Raw genomic sequence first — 21513 nt, 5'->3', positions numbered from 1 at the left:
ATTCTCCAAGGGGAGCAACTTACAAATGTAGTATACTTGTAGTATACTTGTAAAGCGCACAGCACTCCCAGCAACTGGGCGTTCAAAATCAAACAGAATGGAGTTCATTGAGGACTCCTGAGGGACCCTGCAAACAGGACTAAAAGCCTTGGCTCTGAACCCAGCACAACTCACAACTTGTCCCCTATTTGTAAGGAATTACCGGAGAAAGTTCAGTGCCTTCCCACTAACACCCACCTGATGGAGACGCTGCACCAGGTGCAAAGCACTCACCATCTCACCAAGTAACCACTCATACAACTCACCCTTGACCCTCACACATGCATTCACTTACTATCTCACTCATATCGATATACTAAAGCACACTCTTACCCAGGACCCACTTCCACCAGCCCACACAGGACCCTTACTCATGTCAACACCTTCATTCAGTCACTCACTAACCAGGCATCCATTTTATCACCTCACTCCCTACATTCACTTATGCATCCACTGACACCAGTGCACTCTTATATTCACTCACTGACTCAGTATGCACACACAGATTCACATATTGACTCACAAGAATGCACTTTATATGTGTCACTATGCACTCACTTGCATCAGCTCACCTAAGACCGTAATTAACGCAGCCATTCACACAGCAAGGGATTCACTCACATTCACCAGTTCACTAATGAACCTCACTCTTCCTCACAATGACATCTGTTTACACAGGGACATGAACAGCAGACCTGAAAAATGCCTGCTCACCATTTATTTGTAATGCTAAGGACAAGAGTGGGCGTAACAGCATAAAATGAAAGACTTGAAGGTGACCCCACCGTTTGCATGGCTATATATCCATACGTGCCCTCTGTTGTGTGTGGGTCCTGGCAGGACCTTCAAGGCAGGAGAGTGGTTCTGACTCATCACCTATTAAATGAGACGGTGGACCCTTTCTCTCTCACAGTTCCTGGTCATCGCTCATTCCTACAGGCTACCGAATCCTGGTGGCCAGTATATCTACTTACGCTTATACAAGTTTTTCATGCAGAGTGACTACTCAATTGGTACCGAAGAATGCCCCTGAACTACTGTTGGGGTCACAGAAGGGCAGAAACATGGTAACCTATTGCAGGGGTATATTTGTTGGTAACTCCTAGTCCTCTTCTTTATAACCCTGTTCCAGGGGACCACAAAATAAAAGACAACTGGCCTCCTGTATACAGTTGTAACCTTTCTCTCCTTCTGCACTCTGCCACTCACCACCCTTGCTTGTGGTCCCTTCCTCAACAAGCACTGGCGTTGCCAATAGGTCTCGCAGTAGGAAAGTTTGAGCTATTGGTTTTCTAAATGACATTTTATTTTTTTGTTTTGTGATTTACAATGCCCATACTTTTAACTTTTTGCATTAAGAAAGTTTGAGCGATTGGTATTGTAAATTACACTTTTTTAATTTATGTGTTGGTTTTGAAAATAGCAAAACTAATAGCTTTGTCAGTTACAATGTCAATAGTTTTAACTTTCGCAAATGTGACACCTATAGCATTTGTAATGCAATGTGTGTTGTATTTACGTGACTTAGATGTATTGATATTACAAATAACAATGGCTTTTAATTTTGTAAATAATTAATACTTAAATGAAAGTTATTGTAATTTATAATGGCAATAGCTTAAACATTTGTAAATAAATGTTGTGACGATTATGTTCAGTGTATTTTATTGTGACGAAAATCCAAGAACATTGCATTTGCACCTACACACACATATGTGTTGTAGCACTGAGTGGTGTGAGGGTGTGAGGGTGAGGGGGTCTGAGGGTGAGGGTGAGTGGGTGTGTGAGTGTGTGAGGATGAGTGAGTGGGTGTGAGGGTGAGAGTGTGTAAGGGTGAGGGTGTGAGGCTGAGTGATGGTGAGAGGGTTGTGAGGGGGGGTGAGGATGAGTGGGTGAGTGAGGGTGAGGGGGTAAAGTTTGGAAAACAGGTTCTGGGTTGGAGGGGAGATTGTACCAATAAATTGCAGTGCCGTGTAATCTACGCTCTCTGTCATAATTTTCTTTGTCACTTACAGTATCCCCTTTCCCTCGTTGTTAAATAGCTAACAGTATGAGTGCATCAGCATTGTTGCAATGCCTTGTGCACTCCTCTTTTCTCGCACTTTGTGCTTTAACCTTGCAAAATATTTGTATCCAATGCATAAAATTACATATGTGCTGAGAGCATATGCGCGGTGATTGAACTGGATGGCTGTCAAAAAAAGAAAAAAATCCAGGACCCATCACTGTATACACAATGAATTTGTACACTGTGCACCTCTGTGTGTACTTAATTTAACTTTTTTTTATTTATTAAATAACTGCTGTTTCTTGTACCAGCCGCAGAATTATAATCACTAGGTAGAGGGCCAGGCGATGGCTTGCAAGCAACCAAGACATTAGATAACGAAAACATTAAAGGTGCAGAGCTGGTTCACTTTCTAATAATCCCTGAATTTGCTGTTTAAAAAGGAATTAATTTTATTATATGTATTTTACCTACTAGATGCTTCTTCAGCATAACGCCGTGTATAGGCATTAGTTGCTTGGCCATGAGTTGCCATGTTCAAGACATCTCTGTGGTGCATTGCTGGCGGCCTGAAACTGAAGCAAGTTCAACATGGCTTGGAATACATTTGTGCTTCTTGAATGATCAGGACGAGAGGAGCAATGCCGAGGAAACAGTACAGAAGATTCCTGTTGCTAGCGTTAAGCCAGCTGTAGTTTGATTGATGATCGAAATGTAATTGATGAATTGCATTGATACCTATAAGCACTTTAGAAGTAATTGACATGGTTTTGATACACAGCAGTATTTCTGTTTTCTAGACACATTGATTGTTTTGGAAAGTTGCTGAGATTTCTTGAATGAATTCCCTGTTGAAAATAATGCATAGTTCTAGTCCACTTTTATTTTTTAAATATTTTATGTAAAGATAATAAATCAAAAATAAAACCGTGTAAAAGGCAAAGCTGGATTGTAGTCACACGATGTAACCTCATGAGACTAAAGCATTGCAGCAATTTAGTTCACTTCTTTAAGGCATGCTCAGCATATGGTCAAATGCATAATCCTCATCATGCGAAGGGCGGTCCAATCGCATGTGCTTGTTATCGACTTACCGCATGACTGGTTTCGCAGCCGTAGCTGGGAAGTATTTTAAACAGGAAAAATATTATTTGTGGCGGGACAGCAGTTCAAAGCTCCCACTGTTTGTATCCTTTTAACAAGTCCGGTCCTTGCTCGGGATAATCTTTCATTAGAAATGTGTAATTTGTTATATCTCTGCACACGCGGAAGACATGAGTTGTGGAAGAAATGGCCCAGCCCTTGGGAATTCTAGCCCTTTAGTGAAGCGGTTGGCGTAAGGTTTGTGATTTGCATGCAGGAGTCTTGTAGCCGTGTCCTGAGGTCTGCCTTGAGAAATCTTTGCAAATGGACGGAATGAGGTAAATAGACAAAGAACAAGAGCAGCAGGGAAACTGAAAGTACGGCCGGCCAAAAACCGTGTAAAAGGCAAAGCTGGATTGTAGTCACACGATGTAACCTCATGAGACTAAAGCATTGCAGCAATTTAGTTCACTTCTTTAAGGCATGCTCAGCATATGGTCAAATGCATAATCCTCATCATGCGAAGGGCGGTCCAATCGCATGTGCTTGTTATCGACTTACCGCATGACTGGTTTCGCAGCCGTAGCTGGGAAGTATTTTAAACAGGAAAAATATTATTTGTGGCGGGTCAGCAGTTCAAAGCTCCCACTGTTTGTATCCTTTTAACAAGTCCGGTCCTTGCTCGGGATAATCTTTCATTAGAAATGTGTAATTTGTTATGTCTCTGCACACGCGGAAGACATGAATTGTGGAAGAAATGGCCCAGCCCTTGGGAATTCTAGCCCTTTAGTGAAGCGGTTGGCGTAAGGTTTGTGATTTGCATGCAGGAGTCTTGTAGCCGTGTCCTGAGGTCTGCCTTGAGAAATCTTTGCAAATGGACGGAATGAGGTAAATAGACAAAGAACAAGAGCGGCAGGGAAACTGAAAGTACGGCCGGCCAAAAACCGTGTAAAAGGCAAAGCTGGATTGTAGTCACACGATGTAACCTCATGAGACTAAAGCATTGCAGCAATTTAGTTCACTTCTTTAAGGCATGCTCAGCATATGGTCAAATGCATAATCCTCATCATGCGAAGGGCGGTCCAATCGCATGTGCTTGTTATCGACTTACCGCATGACTGGTTTCGCAGCCGTAGCTGGGAAGTATTTTAAACAGGAAAAATATTATTTGTGGCGGGACAGCAGTTCAAAGCTCCCACTGTTTGTATCCTTTTAACAAGTCCGGTCCTTGCTCGGGATAATCTTTCATTAGAAATGTGTAATTTGTTATGTCTCTGCACACGCGGAAGACATGAGTTGTGGAAGAAATGGCCCAGCCCTCGGGAATTCTAGCCCTTTAGTGAAGCGGTTGGCGTAAAGTTTGTGATTCGCATGCAGGATTCTTGCAGCCGTGTCCTGAGGTCTGCCTTGTGAAATCTTTGCAAATGGACGGAATGAGGTAAATAAACAAAGAACAAGAGCGGCAGGGAAACTGAAAGTACGGCCGGCCAATTAGGGGAGGAGAAGCCGCAGACCGCACGCTGGGAGAAACCCTTTGATGTGGTGGCGGCCGTGAAAAAATGCAATTAGGAGGGAGGGAGGGAGGCTGATGCGCGTGCTTGTTTGGTCACGTGATTCACGTGAACTCGAAGAAAACCGCACCAAAAAACCCGTGGTTTCTCAAGTATTTTGAGCACTTGAATTCTCGCTCCGCTCAATGCGCATGCGCATTGATAGGTCGCGAGACCTAAAAACACCTCCGCTCCTCTTCAAGCCCTGAAGAGTTGTAGTCTACACCAGTGACCGTGCGGCCTTAGTGTGAGGAGTGAACCCTATGATGAAGCATGTAAGACCTACTCTTAGTGAGTTCAAATTTAGATAGGGAGTTGTACGTTCTCCCCTTCCGGGCCTCTCCCCTGGATTGCCAATGTGTATTAATATTCCCTCTCTGTGCCACCAGCTCACACCCTAAACCACAGATCAGTGCTATTCCACTGGGGCAAATGACTATGTTCAGGAGAAACACCACACTTCAGAAATCTCTTCCAAAAAAACAATGATCACATGCAAAAGGGCCAGAACCATTCAAAATGTTGTGCATCATAGTTATGTGGATTCCAAAACATCCCCTAATATGCAAACCTGACTTTCAGAACTGCCTTATGGCTTCTATAAATGCAGTAGATGTAATGTGTGTTGTCTAGTAGTAAAGAAAACCATAACATTTTGATGAAACAACAGTAGATTATTTACGATTTGTTATTTCATTAACTGTGGTACAATGTATGTACTATATGTTATCATTTGCTATTGTCAGAAAATCTATGTTTGTAGCATATCAGGCTACTCAAGGAAGACATTCAGGAATATTTGAAAGCCATAAGGAAAAAATTACACCAACTCGCCACTGGCAGAAAATGATAATACAAAACACTGCTTACATGAGAAAATAATGGTAAAATTTCATGAAATATCACTGGCTAGAACCAACACGAGAGGGACACAGAGCACTTACTTTACGCAGGTTGGAGGCAACCCACATAATTAAACTCAGAGCTTTAGATAAGGACTTAAACCAGGATCAGGGGCTGCACTGTTTTCTTGTTAATTAGAATGTTTCTTATACACACTGAATGGAGGTCGCATGATCATTGCTGTTTATAAATTACCTGTGCCTCCATTAAGAAAAAAAGGCCATATATATAGAGTGTTGAACTTTATTGCAGACATAGCTATTTATACAGGTTATTTGTCCGCTTATACAGGCGATTTTGTGTACTTCCTGTTTCCACTAAAATACATCATGTAGCTATTTACTACATACGTTTCTTGAATATATTTTTTATTTGGTACCTATCTCTAAGAATGGAAATGTGAACATCATGATGACTTTTTCATTTCCCCAGTTGTTAACTGAATGACAAGGCATCTATTAATAATCCTAATTAGCCGTTTCTTGAAAAATTTGAACAATATAACCACTACTTTTGGTAGCACTAAAACATTAGAGACATTTATTTTGCTTTACCCACGCTATTCTTTTCAAGACTTTTGCCTCGCCTCAAATAAAAAGCTGTTTAATATGTATTTTATGTATTTGATGACGTATCTATACAATGGTTTTTCACACTTACAAATCCCGCAGTGACACATTTATTATTATTTTTGTAGATAGCTACAGGAGTAAGACCCATAGACCACGTTGGGATCAGGGTAGGAATTTATAAAGGGTAAACAATGTCCTAACTGGTAATAATGGATAGACAATTACATATGTATGCCAAAGGCATTACGCCAACAGAGATAAGGAGACTCTGACAATTTGCAAATGTGCTCATAGCATCATATATTTTGAGAAACAAGAGAAGAAACACAGTTGTAGTAGCACTGTACAAAATTAATAACAAAACAACCCGAATTGGACTTGGTGCAAGGTATGTGGCAGTGACAATGTGATCAGCTAGAACGGCGCATGAAGTGCAAGTGTCCAATATATACAGTAAATTGAAGCAAAAACCATATGGCTCTCATAACAATGTAAAAGTTTGTCCGTTTATAAAGAATGATTCAATTAGAGCCAGGTCGGGTGCTGCGCCATTAAATGAGCTGAGCGGTCTATTAGACATCTTTCTATTTAATTACTTTGTGATACGTCTTTCTCTCTTTAGCTTTATTATAACTATTTCTCCACCACTCCAAAATGGCGCTCATAGCCATTCCGTTTGCAGCCCTACATTTTATTTATTTAATTTATTTAAAGGTTTTGTAGAGCGCGTAGTAACCCTGGAGCATCCCAGCGCTAAACCTGAGTCTCCTGTGGTTTCAGCAGAGGAGGGAATTATGGGTGAGGAAAAAGGAGGGTCTTTAGTGATTTCCTGAACTGGAGGAGATTGGGCTCTGTCCTCAGTCTTTGTGGGAGGTTGTTCCAGTGTTTGGCCGTGTGGACCGAGAAGCGGCGGCCACCGGCCCAGGCTTTTTTAACTCTGGGGACTGTGATGAGATTTTCTTCACTGGACCGGAGGGCCCTTTCCGCTTTGTAGGGGATAATGAATTCCTTGAGGAGAGGGGGGCCGTTGTTGTTAAGGGTTTTGTGGGCAAGACAGAGAGCCTTGAAGGCAACCCTTTCTCTGACTGGGAGCCAGTGGAGAGACTTGAGAGCTGGCTTAGCCGAGGATCGTGCGGGTGTGCCGGTAAGCAGGCGAGCTGCGGCGTTTTGGACTTTCTGCAAGATGTTGAGGGTGGCTTCGGGAGCTCCCAGGTAGATTGCGTTGCAGTAGTCGAGTCTCGCCAGGATGAGGCCCTGAATCAGGAGTTTCTTGGCGTTCGCAGGGAGCAAGGGGAAGATCTTTCTACAGGCTCTGAGTAGTCCGAAGCATGTTCCTGCCGTCTTTTTTCTCAGCATGTTCCTGCCGTCTTTTTTCTCAAGACCCATCTCTTGTGTAATCTGATATATTTCCTTACTATCTTCTGTTTATACAAACTCCACCAGTCTAAGGTGGCGCTATTAGCCATGCCACTGGTTTAGTCCATCTTCTATCTCCACCTTACTACGCTTATTTAGCGTCCTTAGTGCAGTTTCTGAACACCACAATTGAATAAGATGCTACCCTACAAGTCTGAATCGGTTTCTTGTTTCTTCTTTTTTCTGGCCATACTTTTACAATCATGGACCATACCTTTCCACTCCTAGAGCTTTACGTATACTTCTTCCTACTTATATTTTTTTACCAGGTAACTATTACCGGTCTTTACTCATACACTGAGTTTAACTGATAGTGATGTGGGCTCATTTGCTCACACACCGATCTTGCATTATTTACGTGTCATTTTCATGACAATTTTAGTTGATTTATCGCATTGGACTACTGTAGATCTGCACACTACATGCCTTTTCTCTATATTGAATGGATTCCTGCACCATCTTTCCTGAGAAGTAATGCCAACTATATGGCTATAAGCTAGGTCCATATATATATGACTTCTTTCAGTTCTTTCCAGTGCAACTGGCCTATCAGAACCTTTACTAATACTTCATTTGGGTACTTACCAATCACTACTGACCCTTCTTTACCTTGGACAAGAAAACCCTAAAGGATACGCCTTTAGGTGACTACAATTACTGAGCAACCATACTGGCTAGTATAACATTACCTGACTCTTTCGTATACAGTCACCATTGTTATAATTTCACATCTATATTGATATCTGCTACCTCTTTTCTTTATTTCTGATTAAAATCTATCATTTGGAAACTGTATATATGTTCCTTAATTACAATGTACTTTGGTGTCAATTCACTTGGCACAATTTATTAATTCTTAGTATCACTCACAATGACCAGTTTTCCTTAGAGTGACTAAGACCCTTTTTCCTTCACTTGCCATCTCGGTTTTACAGACTACTTCCCAGTGCAGTCCACTCTAGGATTCCATACAAGGTATCAATCATTCTTCAAATGTTCACCATTTTGCCTACTTATAAGGATTGCATAGACTTACTCGTGTTGTATCTTCTTGGTAACACACTCTGCATATTCTACATGCCTATTACAAACGGGTTTTCGGTCCTCTTCATTATGTGTCTGCATACAAATCTCTTGAGGTATATACTATACTTAAATCCTCTGACAGCATGTCCACAGGTAAAGCGTTACGCAAACCTTTTTACCACAGAGCACACCTATACACTTTTTAGCTTGTTGGTATTCACTACTATTCCATCAGCTCCAGCACAACTTGACCCCTTAAAAAAAATAATTGGCGTGTTATATTGTCAGATGAACATAGAGGTTTGCATACGTTATTATGATTGTATTACAGCCTTGAAAAAGTACAATGGACAAAACATGTGTTGTCTTCTTTCAGTATTGCTGTTCTGTTGTACCAAGATCATCTTTGTACATAGTTGTTCTATTGTACCAATAACTAAACTAAGCATTAAACCGCAAACTGACCTATGCAAACTTTTCTGCTGAATTTATTTACACACAGTTTAACATACATTTTTTTGTGTGCTCCGAGTATTTCAAATTAGGGAAACACAATTTTTCTCTACAGCTGGGCTTTATTATAGATGCTGGCGCTAAGGCAAGAAGGCCATCAGGAAGTCTGTGCACTACAAAGGGGCGGTGCACAATCAGTGCGTCTGACGAGCAAACCCCGCTGGAGAGAATAACGGGGTCTCAGTGACACCCCCCAGACCCCTTTCTGGCGGATACGGTCACTCACTACACCCACCTGCAAGAAGGTGTCTGTCCCCCTTGAATGTGCAGGCTGGGTGTTGCTCGAACCGAAAAAGCCAGACAAGCTGCTTCGAGCAATGGTCCTTATTTTACAAATGCACTGCCCCAAGTACAGCGTGAGTTTACTTAGGTCCTGGAGGCAGTGTGTTCTCAATAATACGGCGCACTGTCCCTTTTTGAGCCCAGCAAGCCTAGTTAAATGTGTGCCTCGGTGCAAATGGGGACTTCTGCAGTATGTTTGTGTTGTGAAAAACTTTAGCATCAACCAGGCATCTGCAAATAGACCGATGAGATAGGACATTTGTGATTGGTAAGATGCACAGGTCAATACCTATATGGGCTGCAATATACATACGGTGCAGTGTTCCTTTCTCACGTGCATGCTAGCATGGATAAAAGAGTTAGCTTCTGCCAGGCTCTCGCTGCACTTTACCCACAGATCATTAGCTGCGATGTCCGACAGGACTACTTTGCATTTTCACCATTGTAATTCAAGATCAAAATGTCAACATCCGTTAAATGCCATTCGCCAATCCCATAATTGAGTTACAACCCAGGAATCCAGTACCTGAAGGGGGCTCTTCTAAATAAAACTATGGCCCATGGATGTCATTTCGGAGGCCGCTAGAGGTTGCAGCTGCATTTTCTTTATTACACTAATGGTCAATAAGTCTTTATTATTCACTATTAGTGTCTAAAAGGAAAACCAGCACCAAGAGCTGGAACAAAAGCTTCTCTAGCAGCTGAGGTAAGTAGAGAAATGCTTTTAAGGTTTAAATCTTTTATTGAGTTTTCACAAGAAACATTACAATATGACCTCACTTTGACCAGAATGCATGGCGCGGTAAGCTTCGGTGCAATAATAATAGGCATACTCGGTGCTAGCGGAAGCAAATCGGCGTTGTAGGTCACCAATAACACCCCAACACAAAACAACAGATTCCTCCCCCTCCCTGCCCCCCTTGTCTACAAAGCAAATGGGTAAACTTGTTAACTAAGGGGAAAGTCAATGAGTGAGAGTAGCATCAGTGCACGATTTCTGTTTGCGCTTGGTCGCCCTCTGATCCGGAATTGGGGTGTCTGCCAATCGGAGAAGGCGCAGGTATCGGGGGCAACTTAGTTCACGGAACTCCCTTGTGAGGAGAGTCAAGAATGACCTCCACAACCCCGGGAATTCGTCCAGCCTGTACCAAGGATAGCTTCTCCATTCCGAGCACCATCCACAGCCTGTGCAGCCAGCCAGTATGTGGGGAGGCTTGTGGTGTCCTCCCGTGTGCTAGGAGGTTCTGCATGGCCGCCCTTAATGCAATATTGATCAGGAGGCCCCTCCGTGACTTCAAAGGATACATCAGGGCATTCGGCAAACCCAGCAGGATGTAAGCAGGGAATCGGGGAAGTTGGGTGTCTAAGTGTGAGTCTATATCGTCCAATATCGTGCCCCAATAGCCCTGTATGCGGTCGCAGCTCCAAAGCAGGTGTTTCAGTGTGCTCAACTCCCCACACCCTCTCCAGCAGCGATCGCTGATGCGGGGGTCAAACCGATGCAAGCGCTCAGACGTGTAATACCAGTAGGTGGCCACTTTCGTCAGGGTTTTAGTCAGTCCAGCATGATATGCGGAGTGCCGTGCTCTATGATAGATACCTCCCCATTCTTTATGTGTGAGGGCCCTCCCCAGTTCCCACTCCCACCAACATCTGCCCCCGTTGCATGTGTGAGTGCCCGTGAGGAGGAGATGTTGACACAGGTCAGAGATCAATTTCTTCTCGGAAGTGCGAGTGACAAACCATTTCTCGTAGGGAGTTAGATGTCATTGTGCTCCCGGTCGAACCTCAGGGTTGAGTGCCCAATGACGCACCTGTATATAGGATAGCCTGCTTTCTTCCGGGATACCATAGTACTCCTTCATCTGCGGAAAGGAGAGAATCCCGCTTAAATTAAAAAGATGTCCCAGGGCCCTGCAAGGGGACTGCCGCCAGGCCGCAAAGGTTTTAGGGTCCAGTCTCGGAGTGAAGTCGGGGTTAGCAAAGAGCGGCATCAGAGGGGAGGGGAACGACGTCAACTCGTGCCTAGTGGCGACCCTATCCCACACCTCCATAACCGTGCCTGTTATCTGGGATGCGTAAAGGTTAGGAGGCCGATGGCGCTTGGGGAGAAAGGGGATCCCCTGGAGGGGCATGCCCGCTACAGCCTGGTCCTGGAAGAGCCAAGTCTTTCCGGATTCCAGTTGATACCCCTCCACTAAGCTTCGGAGTTGTGTTGCGTTAAAATAAAGTTGGAGATCCGGTACGCCCACGCCTCCATGGCCAGGCGGGAGAACCGCGATATGGTGTTTAAAGCGAGGACGGCATCCCTGCCAAATGAAGCGCGCCAGATCGGACTGTGTCTGTTGGATCCAGCCTTTCGGTGGCCTTAGAGGAAGGGTCTGGAACAGTTAAAGTGTCTGTGGCAGAAGGGTCATTTTCGTGGCAGCTATCCTCCCAAGCCATGAGATAGAGTGGAGCTTCCATCGCCAGAGCTCGTCGCGGAGATGCGTGCGGAGTCTGGTATAATTCGCCTCGATGGTAGCTGGAATGGTGGGGCCCAGGAGGACTCCTAGATAGGGGACCGTGGTGTAGGACCATTGCACATCATGTTCCCCCTGAACCTCTGCCAGCGTCTCCGGTGACAGGGACACATTAAGGGCAATCGATTTGTCTGTATTGATTTTGAACCCAGAAGCGAGTGTAAAGTTATGGAGTTCAATAAAAAGTGCACAAAGTGATTGGACCGGTTCGGTGAGAGAAAGTAAGACATCGTCCACGTAGAGACTGATTTTGTGAGTGTCTCCTCCGAACGGAATGCCCTTGATAAGGGCGTGCTGCCGGACCGGCTGCGCCATCGGTTTCATATAGATGGCGAATAAGATAGGGGATAGGGGGCATCCTTGGCGGTCCCCCTGCCAATTGGGAAGCGAGAGGAAGTGTGTCCGTTAACGCGGACAGTGGCAGTGGGCAGCCTGTAGCAGTTTAAGATACGAGTACAGAGGACATCCCCCAGACCGAAGTGGTGCAGGACCTGTTCCAAGTAGGGCCAGTGCACCCTATCAAAGGCCTTTTCGGCGTCGATAGTGAGGAGCATGCAATCTGGCCTCATACGCGAACCCGCTTCAATGAGGTGGAGGACCCTCCTAGTGTTGTCACTAGTTTGCCGCTACGGTATGAAGCCTGCCTGATCCGGCTCCACTAATTGTTGCATGTAGGGTGCCAGCCGGCTCACTAGGATTCCAGTGTATAGTTTGAAATCAATGTTTAGTAGTGAGATCGGCCGGTATGAACTACAGCGGGTCTTATCCCTACCAGGTTTCGGTATGACCGAAATGGCGGCTTCCAGAAGGTCTGCGGGAATCGCGCCCGGCTGTGGGAAGGAATTAAAAAGATCTCGCAGGAGGGGTGTCACCTGGTGACAGAACGTCTTATAAAAGAGCGCAGGGTACCCATCAGGGCCAGGGGATTTCCCAAGCTTCAAGCGTGAGATCGCCGACTCTACCTCCTTCAGGCCTATGGGTCGGTCCAGAAACTCTGCCTGTGTAAATAAGACTGACCCGCCTGCGGGTTGAGAGTGTCGCCGGCATAGAGGGATTTATAGGACGCTCCGAAAGTCTCTGCTATCGCAGCGTCGTCCGCGACCACATCCCCTTGTTCCGTCTGTATGGCCTGTACCCCCTGTCTCTGGCGTTGTTCACGCAGCTTATTTGCCAGTAGTCGTCCGCACCTGTCTCCCCCTGTGTAATAAGCGTGCCGGAGGCGGAGGGTCGCATACTCCGCGGCGCACTAATCTAACACAGCTAACATCTTCCGCTTGGCACATAGTTGATGCCAAGCCCGTGCCGCCCCCATGTGCTGGTGCATTTGCTCCAGCTCCGTCACTTGCTGCTCTATTTCGGCCCTCTTCTGCGCCCACTCGCTATTGTTGGCTGTGGCGATAGAGATAAACTCGCCCCGCAGGACCGTTTTAAGAGCATCCCACGGAGTGGCCCGTGTAGTGTCGGTGTTGTTGTTGTGTGTCTGGAAGTTCGTGATGGCGGTTTTGATACTATCGACAGGGTGTGGAGAAGGTTCACCCTGAGACGCCAGTGCCATTGTGGGGTTGGTGCGGCTGGGAAAAGGAATGTGGCCACCACCGGGGAGTGGTCAGATAGGGAGGCAGGCAATATTTCTACCTCCCGCGCCCGCTGTATCATTGCAGAAGCGCAGAGGAAGTAGTCGAGCCTGGCGTAGGACTTATGGGCCCCAGAGTGGTAGGTGTAGGCGGGGCTGTGTGGGTGGATGTGTCGCCACAGGTCCGTGAGGCCTAAATCTCGAAGGTGTGCGTGTCCAGACTTGGAGAGGGCCCCCACCTGGCCTGTCTTTTGGCAGGAGCGGTCAGCTATGTTATGGAAAACGAGGTTGAGGTCGCCCCCAATCAGTAAGTGTCGTTCAGTGTTGGCTCTGGCAGCTGCCAACGCTGTCTGGAGAAAGGTTTCCTGTCCCTCGTTGGGCGTTAATCGAGCCCACCAGTAATGTCAGTCCAGCTATCAGGAAGCGATACACCAAAAGGCGCCCTTTTATCTCCGCCTCTCGCTGTAGGACTCTGCCCGTGAAAGATTTGGATATCAGTATTGCCACCCCGGCCACTTTTTTGGGAGAGGACGAGAAGAGTTGCGTGGGAAATGCTCGTGTTATAAGTCGGTGCTGGTCTTTGGGCAACAAGTGGGTCTCCTGGAGATGGCAAATTTCCGCCGAGGAATGTTCCATAAGGAAGAGGACCGCTCGGCGCTTGATTGGGTTGTTAAGCCCTCTTACATTAAGGGAAATGATTTTAAGGTTGTAGAGTGCCATAGACCATCAAGGTGTACTCCGGAGCTCTGTGTAGCGTGTGGGAACAGAACAAAAAGGGTGAAAAAGTGGACAAAGGGAAGCCCCACCCCCAGAACAACCCTCCCAACAACCCCCCGTCCCTGAACTTTCTAGCCCCCACCCCCCCCAAAAAAACTTTCGGTCCCAACTCTCTCCTCCCTCCATTCCCACCCCCCACCCCTGCCCTCGCCACCCACTTCCTGGTGCCCCAACTAGTGAGCATAGTCCCAGTCCTGCATCCCTACCGTGCAGGTCTGTGGTGTGTTACCTGTGTAGACGTCCAGCCACATCGCCCCCGTGGTTCCCCCCGGTCCCCCCCCTCCCCGGACCAGCGTGCTGACTGATGCTGATGATTTCTCCCCCCGGAGGCAAATCAGTCTGCAAGAGCGGTGTCTTTGGCCACCTCTTGGATGGCGTTGTCCATTTCCGTCTTGATGGTGTGCGTGTCGGGCCTTGAACTTGCTCCTGGCGACGAAAAATTTGCTGCCAGCCATCCATAGACGGCCGTCTAGGCGGCTTTGGTGATGCGCCCTCTATAATCTGGCTGATGTCCAACAGGGTGCATGTTTCTCGAAGGGAGTGGAGCTGATGCAGGGCACCGTTCCACCGTAAGATCAGGCGAAATGGTTGTCCCCAGGCGTATGGTATCTCTTTGCTCCTCAAAGTCTGTCGCCACTTTGAAGGCCTTGCGTTTTTGGAGTGTAATTGCTGACAGGTCTTGGAAGAGGGCCACCGGGTGGGCCCCAAACCGCAGGGGCTGCTGTCGTCGTGCTTACCTGAGAATGCGCTCTTTGAGAGGGTAGTTCATTAGGAAGGCCAGGATGTCCGGAGGCGGCTCCGAGGCCCGTCGCGTTAATCCCACTCTGTGAGCCCTGTCTATTCTGATTGCAAAGTCTGCAGATTCGCCCAAGATGTCTTGGAATAGGGCTTGTAGATACCCTGTGATGTCCGTGCCTACTTCTTTAGGCGGAACCCCTCGAACCCGGATGTTGTTCCGTCGGGATCTATTTTCCAAATCCTCGGCGTGAGCCTGGAGGTCGACTTGCTGTTCCTTCAGTCGTATTTCCTCTTGCTGTACAGTTCAATTTCCTCACCCCTTGCGCGACCTGCGTCTTCCATGGTGGACACCCGTTCGCCAAGGCCGTCGACTTTTCTCCTGATCTCTCAGACTTCCCCTGCGACTTCTTGCTTCAGAGTATGGAAATCCTCTCTCAACGAGTTGAAAAGAGTCTCCAGGAAGGATTTAGTGATGGGCACTTCCCCTTCATTGGCCTCTTGGTGGGGTTTGGATGCGCCCGGGGAGGATTGTCCCTTGTCCCCCTTAAACTGTCCTTTGCCCAGTATTTCAGGGAGGGTGCGTTCTCCCTTTTTCCCCCTTTGGCCTGCCGTCAAGCGTCCTGCTATGGGGATTGTGGCCCCTCAACTCTCTCTGCTCGCCCTGGGTTCCTCTCTTTGGGATCTCTGTCTTGCTTGCCCACCCTAGCTCCAGGGGAGAGGGTGGTGGTGGGGGGTGGGGGGATGGGACAACGCGGAACCCTTCTCCGGGAGGTGTGCTCGGTTTATGTGGCATGGATGCAGTCCGTATGACGAGGGCCCCGGGTGCACTGACTCTTGCTCTACTTTGGTCGGGTAGGAACGCTCGATCCGGCTGCTTTATGAAGGATTCTGCCTACCTCGCTTCTTCTGTGTCTGCGGGGTAGGTCGTAGGGGCGCCCATGTGATGCCGGCCGGCGATGTGCTTCCCACTCATCCCTTGGGCCCCTAGTTTCTTTCCGGATCCTGGTACCCCCGGTTCAGTTGGGCCGTCCCTCCTAGCAGTAGAGGGGACACGCAGTCGTGCGGTGGGCCCCCGTCTCTTTTGCGGGTGCAGTGGGGGCGGTGCGCTCGAGCCGGGCGGGGAGCCGTTCTGTCTTGCCCTCGCGGTTGTACTAGCCCCCACCGGGGACTCGCGCCCTAAAGCCGCAGCAGAGTCCCTCTCGGGCAGCCTCCAGGTGTAGGCCGAATCCCCGGCCTCAATTTCTTCTGACCCCTCTTACGTGCGCCGGGGATCTGGGGAGCTTCCGATCGGTGCGGGGGTGTCCGGCAGGGAACCCCTAAGGCAGGGCGGGAGGGCCGGGCCGCTCCCTCTCATAGGCAGCGTCCCGGGTGGGTCGTGGCGCCGCCACTCACCGGCTGCTTCTGGGCCGCGGGGCCTGCTCTTCATTACCTCCCTCCAAAATGGCGCCGTTGGGGGCAACCACTGCTCCCTGGTGAAGGTAGAGTCCCCGGCCTCAATTCTGTCTGCCCTTTAGGTGCGCCGGGGGTTCTGGGGAGCTTACGATCAGTTCAGGAGCATCTGGCAGGGCTCCCCTGCGTGGCAGGTCAGGGCGAGAGGCCTGGGCCGCTCCTTCTTGTGGGCCGCGTCCCGGCTTGGGGCACGTCACCGCCACTCACCGGCTTCTTCTGGGCCACAGGGCCTGCTCCTCACGACTTCCTTCCGAAATGGCGGTGCTGGGGGCAGCCACTTCTCCCTGGATGTCAGCGTCGTCCGTCTCGGCCTTCAGCGGCCCACCGCCTCCTGTTTCGCCGCAGTCCCGAGGCTCTCCCGTGCGCGCCCCATATCGCGCCGTCGCCACTGGCGTGCCTTGCTCCAGCTCCCACCGACTCGAAATGAGCGAAGCCGGCCCCAGGAGCGGTGGGGGCGAGTCTCTGTCCTCTCCTGCCCCCGCTACAGCGTTGTGGGGGGGAGAGATGCGGTGTTATGCGGCCCGGGAAAGTTGAAAGCGGAGGAGCCCATGGAGTGTGCGACTTCTCACTCCGCCATCTTTGCCACGCCCCCAGAGAAAAGCTTTTAAATGCGTGTTGTGTTTATGCTTGTGAGTGACAGTGTGAGAGATAGTGGGTGTATGTTTGAACGTCTTTCTATGTGTGACCATGTGCATATGTGAGTGACCATGAGTGAGTCAATGAAAAGTATTCGGTGAGAGTGAGTGAGACTGAGTTTCAGTAAAGAATATGAGGGAGTCAAAGTGAATTAGTGAGTAGGAGTAACTGCATGAGTGGATGAAAGAGAATGAATGATCAAGAATGCGTGTGAGGGAGTGTTAAACAGTGTGAGTGTAAATGATTGAGCATGCATAACATTGAGAGTAACTGAGTGAAAATGAGTGAGTCAAAGTGTGTGAGGATACTTGAGATTTAGTGAGTAAGAGTGATTGCAAGGAAGTGTAAGAGAGAATATATCAATAAGTGAGCATAAGGTTTGATGTGAGTGAGTGTGAATGAATGTGAGCGAATGTTAAGTGAGCGTTAGTAAATGTGGTTTTATGCTTGAGAGTCTGCCATTGGCCATTGCATACCGAATACCAGGCTTAGTTTATAGAGGCACCCCAGGAAAAATTCTGGCACAGGCATACTGGAAGCAGTTCTTGACATTTAGATACCCATGGAAAAGTACTGGTGCTGGCACATTGGAGGTAGTTTGTGTCGTAAGGGAGGACAGCTGTGGTTTAAGTGATGGCGGCAACCATGTCAAAATGCTGGCCGTGACATGAGGTATTTTTTTTATAAAGGTCACCATGGCATATGGATGAATTTTACAGCACATTACTGCTGCAGACCTATTGTGTGTAATTTTTGCTGTGTAAAAATTCTGGCCTTTGCCAATTGGAGGCCATTTTTAACTAATGGGAGCACCCTGAGCATATTTTGAATACATGAGTCAACTCCTGGGGAGTTTCTGGTTTCATTGCCTTTGCTCATCATGAAAGAACTTAAATATTAAATCAGTGCCCTTTCAGAGTCTATGGCTTTTTAAAAAATTTGTATGAGAAGTGTAGTTTAAAATGCACCCTTTGACCCATTCCCTTAAAAGCGTTGTGGCTAGTGGTCTTATCCCTGTGTCCAAATGTCCTGAAATGAAGTATTTGGTACTATGCACGTGGTTACTAACATTTCTTTGCCCCTCAACCCTCTATTTCCTCTACTTGGGGATGCGGGACAGATAGGATTTTCCCTTCTACCATCCCCCAGGGGCGTTTGGTCTCCCACATCCTCATGGTGCCGAGATTGAATATTGCCCAGATATGGAAGCAAACACAGGCTCCATCCCTGAACAAGTGGTGGGGTAAAGTTGGGTCGATTTATGTCATGGAGAAATTGACTGGCGTTGTCAGGGACAGGGTGGCTAAATTCGATACAACGCGACTCCCATTCACCACTAACATACGGAGGCAACAGAGCGAGGGCGGACTCCACCTGAGGATGTCGAGAACATTGCGAGCAGCGGACATTCATGTTATGTCCCTTTCAGACTGGGGAGCGGCTCACAAGGGGATTCACACTCAGATTGATGGTCTCGTGCATCTTTCCACACTTGGAGGAGGCCTACGCCCTATCTCCCTTCTTTTCCTTTTTACCTGTCCATTTGTGAAATGGGGAATATTGTGAACTTTGCGCTCATTATTTTATTAAGCATGACTCACTGTCTGGAGTCTAACCATGTGTCACGTAATATGTTAAAATGCAAAAATAAAGGGGTTAAAAAAATAGAAGAAGAGTTGTGCTTCACTGCTTTGCACATTTACTACACCTAATGTAGGTGGAACTAAAATAGACATTTATGTGTGTAGAATTGTTATATTAATTGTGCAGTTATTATGAAACGAAAGCAATGTCAATTATCATGATGTCCTCTGAATTGGAAAAGGGTGACATCATTGTCTGGTAAGATTCGGGGTCATAGGCCATATGTTACTTGTTGTGATGTTATTGAAATCAAAGAGTGTGTAATCTCACTACTGCTTCTGCTGGCAGTTTGGTGACCCGACGTCCATGCAGTTATAGTTATATGTTGTATTGTACGGTTTTCTAACGTTAGGGCTGTGATAGGTAAAGCTGCCACTAGCCAGAGTGAAAAGGGGGTACAAGCAGTAACAGTCCTTGTCTTCGTAGTGAGGCTGTTGTTGAAATTATTACTGAAGATGATAAATTATTTATTCTATGAAATTTGATTTACATTTGCTCCTGTGACTATTCCTGTTCTTTGAATATTGATAAGTACATAGGTTAAACGTAGTTGGACAATGATTAACCATATGCTTTCACTTTTTTTTAGTTATGTGACAGTGCAGAGGAAGGCGTAGATGGTGATAATGTCAATTTGTTTCTTGTACACCCAACCACTCCTGCACAGTATTTTCACTTACTACGCAGACAGATGGTACGAAACTTCAGGAAACCTCTCATTGTGGCTTCACCCAAAATGCTGCTTAGATACCCGGTAAGTAGTAGCTTGCAATTCTACTAAAACCATAGATCCTAAACATACTATTTAAAGAAATATTAACGCTCCATTCAATACAATGCGTATAGTACCTTTGTGTTACTTACATGTTCTTAATACTGGTATTTATAGGATATGGCTGTCCATTGTATGCATACCTAAAACGTAATTGCACCATGCCCTAAAGATAAACCAGTAATTGTAGTTTTTGATAGAGACTTCTAGCCGCAGATTCCTCACCTCATGAATATTCCTCAGGCATCAGACTGGATCGGGAAACTTTTCAGAAGGACCCCTGCGAGCTAGAATACGGCATAGTGTGCCTCGGCACAGATGCCATTCCACTTAAAACGTGATGTGCTGTGCCTATATAGGCGCCACTCCTGCATGCTGATGTCAGTTCCTTTCTTGCTGTGGCACTAGACACGGTTCCAAAGCTTCTCTAGTCTCTGAGAACCATTTTCCAGTGATTTTCTTTGAACTTTATCCAGTGGGGAAGTGATATCGCCTCTTGAGACTATCAGTTTTTTTTTTTAAAGTTTTTTTTTGTAAATTTTTTTATTTATTGCATAGTGAATAGAAAGAAGGAACATAGAGAGAGAGAGAAAGAGAGAAAACAGGCGGCAATATTGCAGTATCACATATGCAGGATTTGGGAAGAGTCTCAGACAGATGCATCTGCAGTGATGCTCTCAAGCAACTGGGCCGTCCTGGATGCAAGGAAAGCCAGCAATAGGCAAGGAACTGACAATCATACGTTTCCAGATGCCTCGGCTGCCTCCTCCAAGGGGAAAGTCAATGTAGCAAAATTCACGGGTCTCGGGAGCCCCCGGGTAAGCAAAATCTTCCAGCAGCTATGCAGTGCCGCAACAAGTACAAAACACCCCCCCAACTCCCCCCCAACCCATCAGACTATCAGTTTTTAACCACGTCAGTACTGTTGCAAGCAGATGTCTGTGACAGATCCCCACCAGGTTTGCCTGTGGTGTCTGGGCTTGGGTCACAGCTCCAATATCTCTGAAGACTGAATTGATGAACCCGAAGGCCATCAGGGAATGCAAGGTAAAACTTTGTCTCCCAAGCACAAGAAGATGCTGTGTATGTATCGCTCTATGTCCCACTCCAAATCCAAGGTACCATCCCAGTCCTGTTCCTTTTCTTGGAGTCAATGGAGCCTAACTAGAGGCCGGTTTTCATTGCACTCCAAATCCTTCGGTAAGCACAAACGCATGAGACGCTAAAGCAGAGTTACGCTCCTTTATACCATTCCCACTCCCCTACCAAAGTGTGTGGGTAGCGCCAACTGTCCTACTCCAACTCTCTAATTCGGCTGACTTTGGAGCCAATTCGGCATCTGGTTCTAGCACAACCTAAGTATCCTGGGCCTTCAGCCACACCACACCACATCAAAGAGTTTTGTGCAGCTTACACCGACTCTTCGGACCTCTACCAACTCCCTCTGGTGCGCCTTCATGCCCCACCGAGCTGAGAGGGCCTCCACCTGTACAGTGGGTTCCCCCTCTGCACTAGCTGGACTCTCCGAACAACTTTTGCCACTGTTCCTGTTCTGTCAACACCCCTGGTGCATATACCCATGCCCGGCCCAGCCACGTATTTGCCGAAGCCTACCTCACTGTCTCTCAGACGCCGAATCAACACCAATCTGATTTCCACCGACATAGTGCCCATTTTCACACTTGCATTACCTAAAGGAAGGCAACTTTCTTTGCATTCCATTTTTGGTACTGACTCGTTCACAACAGCTATGGCCAGGGTGAGGAGTTTGCTTAGCCGTATATGGAGGATAAATGTTATGAGGACTCGCAGAAGGATAGTGGCCCTGAGACATCCTTTTTCTCCCCTCCCGGGCAATGAAGAATCGACCTCCAACTCTATGGTTATGCATAGTGCTGCTGAAGACTTTGATCTCCAGCTGGAGGTTTAGGGCCTTATCTAAATCTACACCTTCCTCAGGAATGAGAAATTTAAGATGGTAACCCTGCCCCAGGTCTTGTCTGCCCTCGA

The 21513-nt window shown here is 47.1% G+C and overlaps 1 protein-coding gene across 1 annotated transcript in view; it reads left to right on the top strand.

Moving 5' to 3' along the window:
• Window positions 1-21513, top strand: part of DHTKD1 (dehydrogenase E1 and transketolase domain containing 1) — a 1474452-nt gene that overhangs the window by 1091550 nt on the left and 361389 nt on the right. The window contains exon 13 of the mRNA XM_086919908.1: window positions 19321-19485. Coding sequence (XP_086776034.1) covers window positions 19321-19485 — 165 coding nt within the window. The remainder of the gene's footprint in view (window positions 1-19320; window positions 19486-21513) is intronic.

Source organism: Lissotriton vulgaris, chromosome 1_1 (genome assembly GCF_964263255.1).
Source record: "Lissotriton vulgaris chromosome 1_1, aLisVul1.2, whole genome shotgun sequence".
In the NCBI taxonomy this organism is placed as follows: Eukaryota; Metazoa; Chordata; class Amphibia; order Caudata; family Salamandridae; genus Lissotriton; species Lissotriton vulgaris.
This window is presented reverse-complemented; position numbering and strand designations above follow the sequence as displayed.